The sequence below is a fragment of the Pomacea canaliculata genome, linkage group LG10 (assembly GCF_003073045.1).
Source record: "Pomacea canaliculata isolate SZHN2017 linkage group LG10, ASM307304v1, whole genome shotgun sequence".
Classification (NCBI taxonomy): domain Eukaryota; kingdom Metazoa; phylum Mollusca; class Gastropoda; order Architaenioglossa; family Ampullariidae; genus Pomacea; species Pomacea canaliculata.
Window position 1 is genome coordinate 17,464,542 of NC_037599.1, and position 15,377 is coordinate 17,479,918.

The 15,377-nt window shown below is 36.2% G+C and overlaps 2 protein-coding genes across 6 annotated transcripts; one reads left to right on the forward strand and one right to left on the reverse strand.

The window, feature by feature from the left end:
* Positions 1-1,354: 1,354 nt before the first annotated feature.
* LOC112573733 (elongation of very long chain fatty acids protein AAEL008004-like) lies at positions 1,355-9,575 on the forward strand. 5 transcript variants are annotated; one of them, XM_025254315.1, is made up of 8 exons: positions 1,355-1,486; positions 2,306-2,422; positions 3,278-3,465; positions 3,861-3,941; positions 4,599-4,655; positions 4,977-5,082; positions 5,535-5,671; positions 6,073-9,575. In XM_025254315.1, the coding sequence occupies exons 2-8, from the start codon at positions 2,362-2,364 to the stop codon at positions 6,286-6,288; spliced, it is 846 nt and encodes a 281-aa protein (XP_025110100.1). In that variant the 5' UTR covers positions 1,355-1,486; positions 2,306-2,361; the 3' UTR covers positions 6,289-9,575. The 5 variants fall into 5 exon arrangements, with proteins under 5 accessions (XP_025110100.1, XP_025110104.1, XP_025110101.1 ...); XM_025254319.1 differs by lacking the exon at positions 1,355-1,486 and adding an exon at positions 1,530-1,550; XM_025254316.1 differs by lacking the exon at positions 1,355-1,486 and adding an exon at positions 1,557-1,697.
* A 2,815-nt stretch (positions 9,576-12,390) lies between these two features.
* Positions 12,391-13,951, reverse strand: LOC112573735 (NADH dehydrogenase [ubiquinone] 1 beta subcomplex subunit 7-like). Its single transcript, XM_025254320.1, has 3 exons — positions 13,755-13,951; positions 13,098-13,269; positions 12,391-12,816 (listed from the first exon to the last, which is right to left on the reverse strand). The coding sequence occupies exons 1-3, from the start codon at positions 13,864-13,866 to the stop codon at positions 12,726-12,728; spliced, it is 375 nt and encodes a 124-aa protein (XP_025110105.1). The 5' UTR covers positions 13,867-13,951; the 3' UTR covers positions 12,391-12,725.
* Positions 13,952-15,377: the final 1,426 nt, after the last annotated feature.

Here is a 15,377-nt window from a genome sequence, read left to right on the forward strand (position 1 = left end):
GGGTTTGAATTTCTCTCGAATGCTATTGTAGGCCGGGCAAATAAAAACAAAGTGTAGTTCGGACTCTTCAATATCATGACAGAATGGGCAGTTACTATCCATAGCAAAGGTTTCAACACATCTGTGGGTAGTGTCAACGAGGAGAACATAAGTTTATGTATAACATACGTTATAACGGGCTGTGTGTATAGTTTTTCATGTTATTTTTATTTAGATTTGAAGAGTAGTTATTCTTTAGCAGACGATCAAACATCCGCGAAATGCTATCAAACGAAGAAAGCACACTACCACGTCTGTTTGCGATCGGCGAACAAAACTTTGAAACAACAATTCAATTGCGATTTGTGATGTGCAAAGAGAATGTTCAGTGTATGTAGGCTTCTTTTATAAGTGACCTGTAAAAATGAACTGTGGCCTTAAGCGCCGACCTCGAGAAGTCGTTGATAATCACTATATATAGGTCGTTGGGTCTCGTTATACGGGCATATGTACCTTTATCAGAATGTCCTGCTTTGATCGGGACTTCATTGCATTCAGGAAGTTTGCGATCTTGAATTCGAAAACCTCTATCTCATCATCCTTGGTGACCTTAAAAATACTGAGTGGTTATGACGCAGGTTGCTCGTTAAGGGAAAACGTTTTTTACTTACAGAGCGCATGCCCTGAGGGATCGAGGACGCTCGTACCTATGCATAACACCTAGCATGCTACCTGCTTACGAATTCGTTCTTCTTAAGATAAGCGCATCCAAATATTTGCACTACACTTTATTAAGTAAGCTATTTATAGATTTGTTCATCACCGTAAGCAGTTTTGTCTATATAAGAACTTACAGATTTCACAGAGTACAGTGGTTGTATCTGGCAAAACACAAAGTGACTAAAAATAAATTTTTATGTCGACAACCTATATATGCTGCAAGGCACATTTTTATTTGGTTGATTTCGTCTGAGAAAGCGTTATTTTTCTGTTTTATGGCCGATTTATTAATATGCGCACAGCGGAAATAGAAACGTGGCTGTTTTGTCTCTTAGCGATGACCACTGGTAATACTTTAGTGTTCCTTCTCTTCGACGCAAACAAGCCTGCAAAAAGGTCATCGATTAAAATTTAAATGTAAAAGTGAAAGTAGGACTAAATGTGCATCAGCGAAACGAAACGCGGTAAGTTTAAAGAGTACGTCGTCTGCACAATAAAATATGCTGTGAACATTTTACATGTCTATATAGCGATATGGTTTCGTTGGCAGAGACTAGACAACTAATAAAAAGAAAGAAAAAAATCTCATTACAATAAAACAAGCTTCGGACGACAGTGCGTGAGCGTTTGGCGATTAGACTCTACTGTCACTGTGTACACTCACGTCGCCTCACAGAGGAAATGACCTACAAGCGGTAATGAACCTTTTCATGAAACGCATGCGCAGACCATGCCAAGCAATCATTCATCCCCAGACATCGGTGCACGCGACACCGACAGTTGCCGGGTGAGTGTTACGGAGCCAAGACTATTACTTTCAGTAGAAAGCCCTATTGCAAGAACATAAAAATGTGTGATACATAATATTTAAATGTCAAATTCCTTAAGATCGTTTTAGAGAAGAAACACTTCCTTCGCTGTCACCGGGATTGTCATCAGACCATGCTCTCTGATCGGACGGTGATGAGCTGATCGGTGCTGTGACCTTACGATCTGGGGTCAGCCTTGGTTACTGAAGCAGCTATTGCCTTAGTAACCTTCGATTTCTGTGAACGTTTTGTGTAAATGATAGAAATATTTTTTTAAAAAATCAAGAATTTAACATTATCCAATATATATATATGATAATGCATTGTCAACGATAGTGCATCCTGTTTATTATAAAGCTTGCAATACGGCTGTGTGTGCGTGAGTATGATAATCACAGTCTCCATTCGCCGAGCTGTAAGTTTTGTTCTAAAATTTTTCAAGATTATAGGCAGACATATATGAAAAGTAACGAAAGATGCAACATGAGGCCTGTTCACAACATGTTACAGGTCTGGTCGAGTTAGCGCCCTCACCTCAGTCGATCGCCACGATGTGACGAGAGATCAAAGTCTGGCTCGCATCATACATTTGCACTCTTAGGCACTTCACCCGCTTATGTTGTTTGGAGGTTTTCGGTATTTTTAAAACAGATTCATGCGTAAGGTCCAGTAATCAAGATGTATGACGCATATATTTGCGGTATAGCAGTTTTATGAAAACGTTCAGAAAGAAAGATTGCCCCAAAACTAGAAGGAACATTAACGTGATATTAATTGTATGCTCTTTTGATTTGCAGTTTTCAAAACTCAGCTAGCCTACAGTGCCTGTATTCTATAGTAATTAGAATTCAACATGGCCAGCTACATCACTCAGGCTGCAAAAATATATGACAAAGCGATTGAGAAAAATGCAGGTAAGCCATGGAACAAAAATATCTGGCAGGCAGTTTTTGTGTGTGTGTGTGTGAGCAGCATTTATGGGTCCATCATTTACCACCCTTGGCCAGAGTATCAATCTTCATGTACTTAATTTGAATTGTACATTTTAATATGATCAGTACATTGTACATTTTGAACTAATCCTTATAATAAAATATACAAAGTATGAAATAAAAATGATTATATTTGCCAACCAGTCCATATTTTATATGATCTGTAAAGCAAACCAAAGAGTCTGGTGTAGACGTCCTGGTTACAAATATATGAGCTTAAATGATTTAAGAGTGTTTCAAAGCCTCAGGACTAGCCAAGCTATAAGAGAGAGAGAGAAATGGTGACAGATAAGAAGCAAAAGATGATAGCCAAGAGTGTACAGGTCTTGCCTTTACCACTCCCCAAAGAAAGGTTGAAGGAAGATGTAGAGTACTGTGTACAAAGTCATCACTAATGAACACCCAACAAGGATAAGTGATAGAATAGGATTTTCAATCAGATAAAAATAAAAGCTAGGGTAAAGGATCCATATGCTATTGGCTGTAAGGGCAATGAACTGTAAGGGGTTTACCCTGTCTAGTGCATAGCTGACCCTTCTTTTTCTGCTGAAGTTTACCTTCCCAGAAAGATCAGACCTTGATTTTTCTTTGTGGAAGCATTCCTCAAACTGACAATGAGTCGAGTACACTCGCCACCATACATCAGTAGCCTCCCCTCCTCTTTTCCTAAGCATTTGATTCCAGTGATTTTTAAACATGTTAATGTTAACCATGTAAACGATAGTAAATTTAACTATAATCATACTGAAATTTATAAATTTGATTTTATGTTCACAGATCCTCGTGTGGCTGACTGGTTCTTAATGCAGTCTCCTTTGCCTACCTTGCTGGTTTGCATAGCATATGTGGTCTTTGTGCTGTTGGGCCCTCGCATCATGGAGGGTCGCAAACCAGTGGAGATGAGATCAGTCCTGCTTGTATATAACTTAGCCATGGTTGGAATGTCCACATTTTGCTTTGTAGAGGTGGGTCTATGCATTTTTTTGATGCTTGTATTCCTGCTTTTTAAACTGATTGCATATAATAATAATGCAAAATTTGTAAAGTGCATACTCAAACTGTTAAGGAGTATGCTCTTAGCGCTTAAGAAAAAGAACATACATTTTCTCAGTGACAAGATAGAAGTAGTAGTGGCAGTTGCATGGGCTGAAGAGAACCAAGAAAAATGCTTAACTACAAAAGTCAGTTCCAGTTATCCTTTCAGGAAAAAAGTACTTGCATGTTTCCCTTACTTTTCAAATTAAGCCCACAAAAAACAATATGCAGGCACTTGCTGCTTTGGTAAATTTAATGAATAAACATAAATAAACATTGGAGGCAAGACAAGCAGCCACCCAAAAATGTGTAATTTATGTTGCAGTTCTTGTTGTCAGGATGGCTCGCTGGCTACAGCTTAGGTTGTCAGCCAGTTGACTATTCCAACACACCTCAGCCACTGAGGGTAAGCAAGCAAATTTTGATGTGCATTTTGTTAAATGTGGTACATTTGCTATATGCAGACAAAAGTAACCCACCATAATCATTTTTCAGGATGTTACAACCTAGGAGTTAAAACCATAATACTGCTAAAGCATTGTCTAAACTATGTGTGATCTTTGGACTTGTAGTTCTGTGTAATGTTACATCCAAAAATAATAATATTGGTGTGTGTGTGTGTGTGTAAATTTTTTTTAACCTATGAATATCTGACCTACTGTAGCACAGTGAACTCCAATCCTTTCAGATACAAGGCATTCTGTTTGCTAAAATTTTCTTGAGGCATAAAGTAAAATACAGCTGCGCTTTTAACACCACTGAAATATTATTACATGTCAGTTCAAGATTCTTTATTCTGTCACCCTCTAAGGCAGGGGTGGGCAAACCCGGCCGCATGTCTCTGGCCGGCCGGACCCGCCAGTATATATACTATGTATACTTAGTTTGGGTACGCAATACTGAGTTATATATTAGTCCGGCCCTCAAAGAACAGTTCTCATGCGGCCCCTTTTAATTGCCCAGGTCCTGCTCTAAGGGGTATTGAGATATATAGTGTGAACTAATTGCTTCAGCACAGAAAACATTTCACTTAAACTGTATATAATTACATTATCTGTTACAGATGGCACGAGTTTGCTGGTGGTTCTACTTCTCAAAGTTCATAGAACTTTTAGATACTGTGAGTAAATTTGTCCTTCGTATTGTAGATTTCTTACATTTTGATCTAATAATGCTTACTCATAATATAAAATACACATTTGCATTCTTCCTTGCTCATTTTTTTCCCTTCTTTCTTGTGTACAGTCTCATAGGACATATCTCTAGCATATTTCAGTCCAGTATAACAGATAGTGTTATATAGCAGCTGAAGGACAAAGTATGTTATCAGCCATTAAAGATAAGATTTAATCCTTTAAATCATGTGGCTTTAAGAGAAGCTTACACTTGAATGTTCCTTTCACCTTTTTACTGTCTCTCAATGTTTTTTCTGTATTTGCAGGTCTTCTTCATTTTGCGGAAAAAGTTTAACCAGGTTTCTTTTCTGCATGTGTTTCACCATGGCATTATGCCGATCTCATGGTGGTTTGGAGTTAAATTTGTTCCAGGTTTGTGCAGACCTTTATTCATGTAACATACACATCTGCAGTAAATTCACTGATGGATTGATTAAACTAACATGCAGGTTTATTGCATGGATTATTATTCCACCCTTATCATTACCATAAATTTGCATTTAATAATAATTTGCGCAAACTCACAATCCTAAGGAGCATGCTCTTAGTGCCTAAGAACAAGAACGAAACATGGACAGCATACAAGGGACAGGAAAACAAATATCATATGAACCTTAAAAGAAAATAAAGTACAGAAAACGCAAAGAGGAACCTAAGAACAAGAACTAAGCGTAACATGATATTGCAAAAGAAAAGGTGTGAAAAAGGACTAGCATTATGGGAAAGGCTGTTAGGAGTAATGATTGTGATTGGTTTAATCATATTTTTAGGGGGCATTTTTTATGTTTGTCTCAAAGTTTATTTCTTTATTCCCTATTGTTTAGGTGGTTTTGGAACGTTCCACTCCTTGCTGAACTCCTTTATTCACTTGATGATGTATACATACTATGGATTGTCAGCTCTGGGCCCTAAATTCAGCAGATTCTTGTGGTGGAAAAAATACATGACATCCATGCAGATTGTAAGTAGCCACAATCTATGACATCAGGCTTATGAAGATTATCCTTGTACCAAATCAAGCTCTTTTGAATGGACAGTACAGGCCTGAAATAAATTTAGCCATGCTTAGTTGGAATAATCTGTCAGCACTTAGTCTCTTGATCATTCTAACACCTGAAATTCAAATAAAAGAATCTTCAACCTGGAAAACTGAAGACCTAGACTTTAGATGTTAAGCAAAGACATTATGTATAGGGTCATTGATGTAAAGAGATCTGGCTTCTTTTAATTAGTATACCCTTGAGTTTTGTTGGTTTTTTTTTTTTTATTTTTGTTTTTGTCCCTAGTTGTACTTTGTATACTTTTGAGGCAATTTAGTCTTCTAGAGTTGTGTGCAGGTTAGTTGCATTTTGTCTTTTGCAGACACAGTTCATTCTGGTGACGGTTCATTCAGCTCAGTTGCTCTTCATTGAATGTGACTACCCAATCCTCTTCGTTTACTGGATTGGCCTTTATGCTGTCATCTTTCTAGTTATGTTTGCACACTTCTACATCAAGACATACAAAAAGCCTTCAAGACCTGACCACAAAAACCATATTGCTAATGGTGTCACCAGCAAGAAGAAGAAGTCCAGTTGATGATCGCACTTCAAGCAAGATCGGCATCTGCTTTATCAGAAGTTCTCTGTTTACTTGCTTTGCCATGGTCTGCTGATGCCCAGTGACCCAATTCGCCTTCACCTAAGCCTCTTCCCCCACCTGCCTTTTTTCTTATGTAGTGGACTTCTGGTCCTTGTGCTGAGCTTATGTTAGTAGGTGTACTTTCTAAGACCTTACACCTTATTAAGCAACAAAGTTTACAGTATGCAGCAGTTTTCCTGGCAACCTTAAACAAGATTCATTTAAATTAGTAGAACAGTATTTTTTTTTTTTTTTTAAAGATTCCAATTTTGGAAAAAAAGTTACTTTTTAAGACAAATATTTATCAAACAGCTGATAAACCAGGTCAAATTGCAATGAATGATGGATGCACCACCAAATTTCTCTGACTACTTTTTTCAGTTAAGGTAACCAGAGAGTTAATGAACTTTGCATAGAGAAGGTGAAGGACATCAATTTATAAGCTTCCATTAAGAGATCAAGACAATCAAATGATGGGATTTAACATTACAAAGCACCCTTCCAAAAAGTTGTTACATTATTCAGAATCATTTCAGCCAAGACACTTTCTATTTTTGTTTTTTTTGTTGTAATCATTCAAGTCTGTTGTAAGAGATGATATATTATTCTGTTTTCCATCATGGTTGTGTGTTGTAATTATATAATACCACTGTGACCCCTGGTATTATGAGTAAGCATCAAAGACTGCAAACATGTATTTGAAAGTTACTGCCATTGTTATATGAGTGATTTGCAAGACATTGTACCAGCGCAGTCAAAAAATATTTCAGGGAATGAATGCACCAAATATCGTCCAACTGAATCAGAAAGTATACACAGGCAAAAAAAAAAATCCATCTAAACAAGAAAATGTCCGCCTTCCGATCACCAATTTCTGTGGATAATCAAGATGGTTGTATTTTATGCTACAGTGCCAGCCTGTGAAAAAGCATTCAATATATCATAAGTGTTTTAGAAGCTAATGCTAATTTACTTTAAACATTTAAGTTTCTTAGTTATAGCTGTGTGTGAGGACTATTATTTTCGCTAGCTGATGTTATTTAGAGGCATCAAAGATGAAACTATACAGCTGAGAACAAGCAGCTACATTTTTTTCCCCTTTTTTGAGGTGAAGGAGAGGTAGGGTTTGTGTGACGCCATTAATAGCCTACTCAGAAGTTTTCAGGAAAATGGTGTTTGAATATTGTATCATTTACAACTTGAGTCAAATCATAAATTCGCTCTTCTGACAAGTCATTAACATACTTAAATAATCAAGATTAGGAAAAAAGTTAAACTCGTGTATGAAGATATAAACAGCATTCAATTTTCTCTTATTGCGCTTTTTTAATTTTATAATTTATTATTCAAATTTGAATGATTTTTTGTGTTTGGCTATTCATCTTTATGAATCTTATGTAGAAATCATAGAATCGTGTTGAAATATTTATCATTGTGTGATTGAAAAACATGGATGTGAGAGTGATGTGCTTTTGGGGTTATCTTGACTAGCATTATAGAGCTCTCAACCATTGGTCTTTCTAACATCTATGAAAAGCTATTAACACATTGCTGGCATGTGTTTTAGCAAGCTTGTTACTATGGCTGAAGTTATGCTGACTTTTGACTTTTATGTTTGAATGCATTTCTTTACACTTTCATTGAAACTTAAGTCTTAAAATCTGTCATCACTTGTAACAGTTGAAAAAGTCTTCTGTTAGCATAATTTAATCATTTTTGCAGATTCCCCAGTTATTTCATGGCCTCATTGACACATGTTCCAATGATTATGTTTCATCACCAGATTATAAATCATCAAATCTTAAAATCGGCCACCCACAAGAATGAAAAATGGGCATGGCAAGTAAATTGTGCCAAAGTTGTTCCTGCTTTAGAATATTTTTCTCTTTTCAAACTTTTTAGCAGCTTTAACAGTGAAAAGGTTTCTATCATTTCCTCACCTAAAAATAAATCTTTCTTAATATACAGAGTTGGTTTCCCCATATTCCAGTGAATGATTACCATTTGCCACAGTTGCATTATGAATGCTTTAAGTTATTCATATTTTGATTATATATTAATGATAATAACTGTGAGAAAATTAAGCAGACAAGATCAATTTCAGACATGGACTTTGATGACAGTTTCAAGCCTTCACATGTGTAACTACTAGCATACATCTATAGTGACATTGTTGCACTAAAACATCATGACAAGATGCAAATCCCATCTGCTGTTTTTGGTGCATACGTCAACATTATCTGGTAGTGTGTCCCAGAATAGAATTTATAGCTTTAAAATTAATTGTAAAACTGTACCATTACAATGCCTTTAGTTAGGCACTCCATATTTTTATGAACACTTAAAAGATGATTTTTTTTTTTTTAAACTGAAGCCTATGAACAACAACAAAAGCGAATTCTCAAGCTACACAACCTACTTCTTAAGAAAAACAAGAGCCAAACTTTCTGTTAGTGTAAATACTTTCTGAATCCTTTATAAACCCAAATCCTGCTTATGCTTGAATAAAATTTCTTTAGAACCATATGAAGAATATTTCATATAGATATACCCAGTTCTGTCATGATTAAAACTTGCTATGTGAGGGAAGGGGTAAAATATTTCACCCTCAAGTTTGACAGTTCAGTCTTAATTTAGGTGTTGTGCTTTCAGTAATGAGCAATGTGTTAAAAACTAACCACTAAATGTTCGGTTGTAATATTTTGCAGTCTGCTCTGAGCCTTATGTTTCCACACGTCTTATTATAGTTTTCAACAATTTCATTACCTGTAAAAAAACACAGCTATTGGAAAAAAATGAATAGAAAAGCCGCATAAAAAAAATTCTTCATGATCTATAAACCACTTCCAATTTTATGGCTTTCTGCTATTTATATTTTACCTGCTTTTGAAAAGAGTCTTAACCTTTTATGTCACAACTTTTTGATAAATTTGTAAGAGATATGTAAAAAGTATATATAATTTTTTAGTTTTGTATTTTATATTCATGTTAATTTTTACAAAGCAGTCATTTACACTTTGTTTATTATTCTACATTTCAAATTGGATTGCAAAGTGTTCCAGATATATGTATCTTGCATAATGCTTTTGTTGATGTTTATATATTTGTGCAGCTCATTTTGCCAAATGTATAAATGTGCATTGTCTAGATAAAAGTGTGATTATCGCTTTTATGTGTAGAGTTTGCAGTCTTTTCCAGAATTCATTTCCCTGCACACATTAAACCATGTCCTAGTCATCACTTAACAGCTGTTGTTTTATCCGTCCTTTGTAACAGAATAATTGTTTGATTGCCTTAATAGTATAATAACAATGTAAACTTGTGTTCAGATGAAATATTCTGAAAACAATGTTAAAAACAAAGCAAATGATTTGTCTTTTGAAACTACTTTCAATGGACATTATGAAAGCAGTTGAATCAGTGCAGATTGGAATCGCGAGCCAATCACGTGCATATTTTCAACATTTAGGACACAGCACAAAGACTAAGCATGCCTGTGAAGTATCAAGGCAAGACTTTGCCCAGGAGATTTTTACTACTTTCTAAGTTTGGAATATGGAGAGGGGGGTAATGGGCTTTCCCCCTTTTAATTGTAGATGTGCATTCAACGGCAACCATAACAATAATAAATGTGATTTATTTAGTGTTTTATCACAATTGTGAAGGAGCATGCTCTCAACACTTAAGACAAGTAGTAGAACCGTGCAGACAAGTAATAAAAGACAAACATGAAGGACACAAAGAAGAATCAGTAAGGATTGAGAGTATCATAAATCTACAGAAGAAGCAGATGGACTAGTCAATTGACTACAATTACAACTATGTTGATCGGTGTATGGAATAATGCTTATTGAAAAGACGTGTTTTTGGTGCACATTTAAGGGATTTGAAAGTGGGTAGATGGCAAATACGTAAGGGAAGAAAGTTCCACTGTTTTGCAGCACAGTAACTAAAAATCTGGTGACTCTATGTGGTTTTCTGGGGAGCAGGATTGAAAGCATAATTATGGTCATCAGACAAAGAGCTAAGTAGTCTGGCTAGGATGTAAGGGAAGAGAAGTTCAGAGAAATAGGACAGTACAGTTTGTACTGAATGTGAGAAAAGATGTGTAGCCAATGGAGAAGAGTGACATGGTCCCATTTTTTAGCTCAAAACAGCAGAGTTCTGTACTTTCTGGAAGGTATGCAAGGCAGCCTGCAAGTAAATAAAAATAAAGCCAGGATAAAATAAAGACACAAGAGTGGTAGCAGTGCATGTAGAGAGAATGTGGTAGATGACAGATCTTAAAGACCTAGTGATAGGTTGACTGCTGTATCTTGTCATTCAAGGGTCACGTCTGCAGTAACAATATACCCAAGATTTTAGATGGACCACATGCTGCTGGTGTCACCCACCTTGATGTACCTGGGTGGACTGATTGATGAGTAATAGCCGATTTCTTCTTCTCAAGCAGAAGAGGGTCTCTGTTTTGTCATTAAGTTTTCTGTGCCATCTGATGGGTGCAGCCGTACAGCGGACTACATGTATTAGCATATGATTGACGAGAAACAAGAGGAGACTGGATGCATGATGGTGGTTTTGCGTACAAAATGGGGCCAAGTACGGAGCCTTGGGAGACACCCTAGAAATAAAAGGATGTTTGACATTTGACAGTCTGGGTAATACCAGTTAGATAGGGAGGATGGGAAAATTAATACTATATCACAGAAAGCACCAAGCACTGTAAACAGATCTCACATGCAGAGAAAGAACAGTGTGTCCAAGACGAGGTCTGAATCCATCAATTAGAGTTGAACCATGCTACTTCAGATAATTAAATCTGTGTCAAAACCATTTTCTCAATTATCTTAAGAGAAAAGGTAAGCTTGAAACTGGGCAGTAGTTGTTGAACACGTTAATGTCAAGAATGGAGTTCCTAAGAAATGGCCTTACCAGGCAAGTTTTAAACAAAGATGGGAAAACACTTATTGACAAACTGACATTAACAATATTTATGATCACTTTTACATCAGCCTTGGAGACTGGTTGAGTAGAACATCACAGCATTACCAGGAGAACATCACAACAGATGTTGATATCAAGTCTAGGGATGACTGAATGTGAGATATTACTAGTGAAAATGTCACTGAAAACTTGCGGTAGCTGTGAAGCATGGTAGGCAGTAGTGTTTTTGTGATAAGTCAATTCATTCTATTGCAGATGTCAAGCAGCTTTTTGGAAGAGGTGTAGTCAATTATCAGGGACTGAAGATAGGTTGTTTTGGCTGTGTGTACGCAGTGTGTTGTTTCGAAGTGATTTGGATTACTTTGCGGATGGTAATCCAGTCTTCATGCTCAGCTCACTAAAGAGTGTACTTCAGGTCATGGAGTTCTACGTGGAGCTCCGAATACCAAGGTATACAATTGGATGAGAGTATCAGATGTCAAGACATTGGGGCATGAACATCAATAACTTTACACAGGACACAGTCTAGCTGAGTGCTCTCTCTGCATTTGTGATTTGAAAGCTTGTTTATCAATATCGCATAGAAATATTTAGTAAAATTAATCAAGAAATATTATCCATATTAAAGTGACCTCTCCTGCTAATTCCGTAATTCCCCACCTTCTTGTGGCTGCTTTATTACATGAACTGACAGCTTGTTTACCTTATGTTTTTTATGTTCAGTGAATCAAGCTCTCCTCTAAATGGGAAAATACACTACAAATTTTATTATTTTCAGTGTCAAGTCCAAGCTAAAGGTAAAGAGCCCCATTACCTTCCCTGATAAATCCAGCCACAGACCTGAGAAGGCCTCAAGCCAGAAACCTTCCACCAGAATATGAAGCCTTCATGGGTGATAACTATAGATTGATAAAATGACATACATCCTTCCAATTGGCTTAACCAAATGGTCATCTAAAGGTTTGATTGTATGGTGGGAACTTTGGCCAATAATAATAAAAACAGCTTATTGATGTTCCCCCACTGCTTCACTCATTCAGGTAACACAAGATAAAAAAGAGCCAACACAACTCTCCACATTTGCTGCCCACAGAATTACAAATATGCAAACACAGGAAGGTGCTCAGCATAATGTATATGCCAGAAACATTGTATATAAACATTTTTCTTGCACACATTACATGAAAATCTATTTAATTTCATTCCACACAAATCTTTTCACAGATGTTAAAATCTGGCATTGGCACTTTCATTTGTAATGAAAAACCTATGATGCCTGTGCTGGCCTGTGACTGAACAGGAGTGGAGTGTGTGGATAAGAATGCTGCTTAAATGTCTTTAAAAGTTTCTAAAAGTATCTGGAAAACAGTAAAGTGCGGCACTACCATTACTACTACAGAAGAGAAGCTGCAGAAGGTTCCATATAATGGAAAATGATGAACACTATTCTCTCACATCTTCTGCTTTCTCCTTTTTTCTATCCTCTTGGCTCTTTCTTTCAGTCTTTTTTCTCTTTCATATTCTTTCATGCGCAGCACAAAGCTGGAAAAAAAGATAAGATCTAAACTGTTTATGAACCTGAAAGTCCTAAGCACAAATACAGACTGTGCTGCTGTCAAAAAATGATTGGGAAAAAAGAACAAAGATCGTTTAATGACACCAGCATGCAAGTAAAGCTGGCTGTTTTACCCATCATACCTCAGGTCTAGTTCTCTAAACTTTTTTTTTTTAAGAGTAATTGATACAAAGATATCTTTGTAAGTTATTAAATGCTAATCTAAACCCCTTTTTCGTTTTTCATGTTATCAAATTAAAGCACTTACTCTTCATACTGACAGACGTCATACTCATGCCACTCATGATGACAAGAGGACTTCACAAATGGAAATGCCTGCTCCCGACACCGCAAATACTTTAGGTAGAAATCAACACAGTAGTCTCGTTTGTCCAATGGCACGGCTGCTCGATCTAATTCTTCCCTTGTTGCCTCGATGGCTGCAATAATTACACATTTAATGAGACACTCTTTAAAGTGGCCATGGAAACCAATTCAGGCCTGCTGGTAAATGTTCTATTAACATTTAACTTTCCTGTATCAAAGTTAACAGGTACGTAAATTAATAAACTGATTAGTAAAAAATCTAATTAAATCCTTCCTTTATATGCCACATGAAAAGAAATGCTGCAACACTTGCACACTTAAGCCAAAGAATTGAATAAGAGTATCTACAATGAGTGCAGAAAAACACACCTTCAACTATAAGGATAACTAATCGGCTTCGTGTAAACTTTATTCTTTTAATATACTGGATGTTTTATTGTAAGTAAGCAAACAATGTACTTAATTAAAACCATTTTCATACAAGATTTCAAAAATATTGGAAATTAACCTCTTTTCTCATTATGTATGAAATAAAAGCAGTACAAACTACCTATATCGAGACCATCTAAAACCATATCACAAGCGTTTTAGAACTCACTTCTTTCCTTTCGTCCATTTGGAAATCCTAATAATGGATTAAAAGTGGGAGGATTTTTAATATCTGGAGCGGTATCTGGATGCGTTACATACGCATACATCATATTCCCCATGTTGAGGATATACAACCGAACTCTGCCTTCGTTCACTTCATTGACCCTCTCAAAGTCAGTCAGCACTTCTCGCACAATAACGTGAGACCTCTACCGGTACGAGGGTTTTACCGGATCGGACTCTAAATAGAATCGAAATTGATTGGGTAAAATATTTATATTAATTCAAGTTTGTTTTAAGTTCCTGCGAGATATTGAATATTTATCTTTTATCATTTGGTTTGGTTTATTACAGTGCAGAGTACGACATAAATTGAGCTCGTTCCTGTTGCGTATCACGTGACATGCAAAATGACGGTCATATCCCTTTTGGAGGACAGACCCCGCGTTGATGTTTACGTCAGAGGCTCTGATGGGTTTATAATAGTTAATTTGGTCTTAATTAATTTGTTTATCAATGAAAGTGCACTTTAGTTAATCTCAACTTGCCACTTTTTCTCGATAAATGGAGGATAGTAATTGTAGTAAAGCGTAAATTTAAGCGAGTTATATATATAGTTTATACAAAGATATAGTTATATATTTACGTGTCCACGGTAAGTCAAAGCAAAGAGGATACCTTTTTGGTCGAAGTCAAAGCCGGATCGAAAACTATATAGGTACGTTCTCAAAAGAGAACCTATATACGTTACACTTGTTTTTTGTTTTTTTTAACAGTTTATTATTAATTATTGGTCGGCAACTGCATGGTATCAACATTGGTCCACAAAAATCAGTGAATATAGTTTTTTTTTTTTAATGACAGCTGTGGTCGTATCTTAAAATCTCATATACTATACTACAACTCAAGTTTACAAATGATAATTAAATACATTACAAAATTATTTGAATCCCACTTCAAAAAAGAATGTAAAATGTAACTCTGCTGTGAGGACACAAAAATTAAAAAGAGCTAGGTAACATAAATTTAAAACTTTTTATAGTCTTAAAATTATTTTTAAAACTCATTTTTGCAATCAACATAAGACGTTATACACAACATTTAATTGATTCAATGAAGCTCATGGGGGGTGTGGGGGGTGGGGTGGGAATTGATGTTTTACGCTGTGCCAGCAACTGAGGCTATATTACGGCAAGGCAGCCAGCCCTGTCAACAGATGCCACCTGCAGAGAAAGAACAGTGTGCCCGAGACGAGAAATGAACTCTGGGCAGCTAACCCTCATTTGGTGACAGGCGCTAACCGGTGCGCCACCGGACCGCTAATGAAGCTCATGATTAAAAAAGAAAGATATACAATAGCTAAATGCCACACAGTAGAAATTATTATTAATAGTTTATTTCCCCACCATTAAAAGTGGGCTCAAAGCACTTTACTAAAAAGAAAAACAAACAACAATAATAATGTTATAATAATAATAATGTCTCAGAAACAATCACTGAAAAATAGCCGAATTTTAACTGAAATTAAAATCATCAGGTTAGTTTTACAGTCACTGAGAAATAGCCATGCAGATTCAAGAATTTCTGGACTGAAATACATGGGGCAATTACCATCAGCAAGTTGGAGTAT

What these genes read in the sequence shown, in the direction of transcription:
- LOC112573733 (XM_025254315.1), top strand. Translation starts at nt 2,362, where the DNA reads ATGGCCAGCTACATCACTCAGGCTGCAAAAATATATGACAAAGCGATT. An exon ending in AGCGATTGAGAAAAATGCAG is followed by an intron (nt 2,423 to 3,277) that starts GTAAGCCATGGA and finishes TTATGTTCACAG; the next exon opens with ATCCTCGTGTGGCTGACTGG. An exon ending in TCATAGAACTTTTAGATACT is followed by an intron (nt 4,656 to 4,976) that starts GTGAGTAAATTT and finishes CTGTATTTGCAG; the next exon opens with GTCTTCTTCATTTTGCGGAA.
- LOC112573735 (XM_025254320.1), bottom strand. Translation starts at nt 13,866, where the DNA reads ATGGGGAATATGATGTATGCGTATGTAACGCATCCAGATACCGCTCCA. An exon ending in AAATGGACGAAAGGAAAGAA is followed by an intron (nt 13,270 to 13,754) that starts GTGAGTTCTAAA and finishes TAATTATTGCAG; the next exon opens with CCATCGAGGCAACAAGGGAA. An exon ending in GACGTCTGTCAGTATGAAGA is followed by an intron (nt 12,817 to 13,097) that starts GTAAGTGCTTTA and finishes CTTTTTTTCCAG; the next exon opens with CTTTGTGCTGCGCATGAAAG.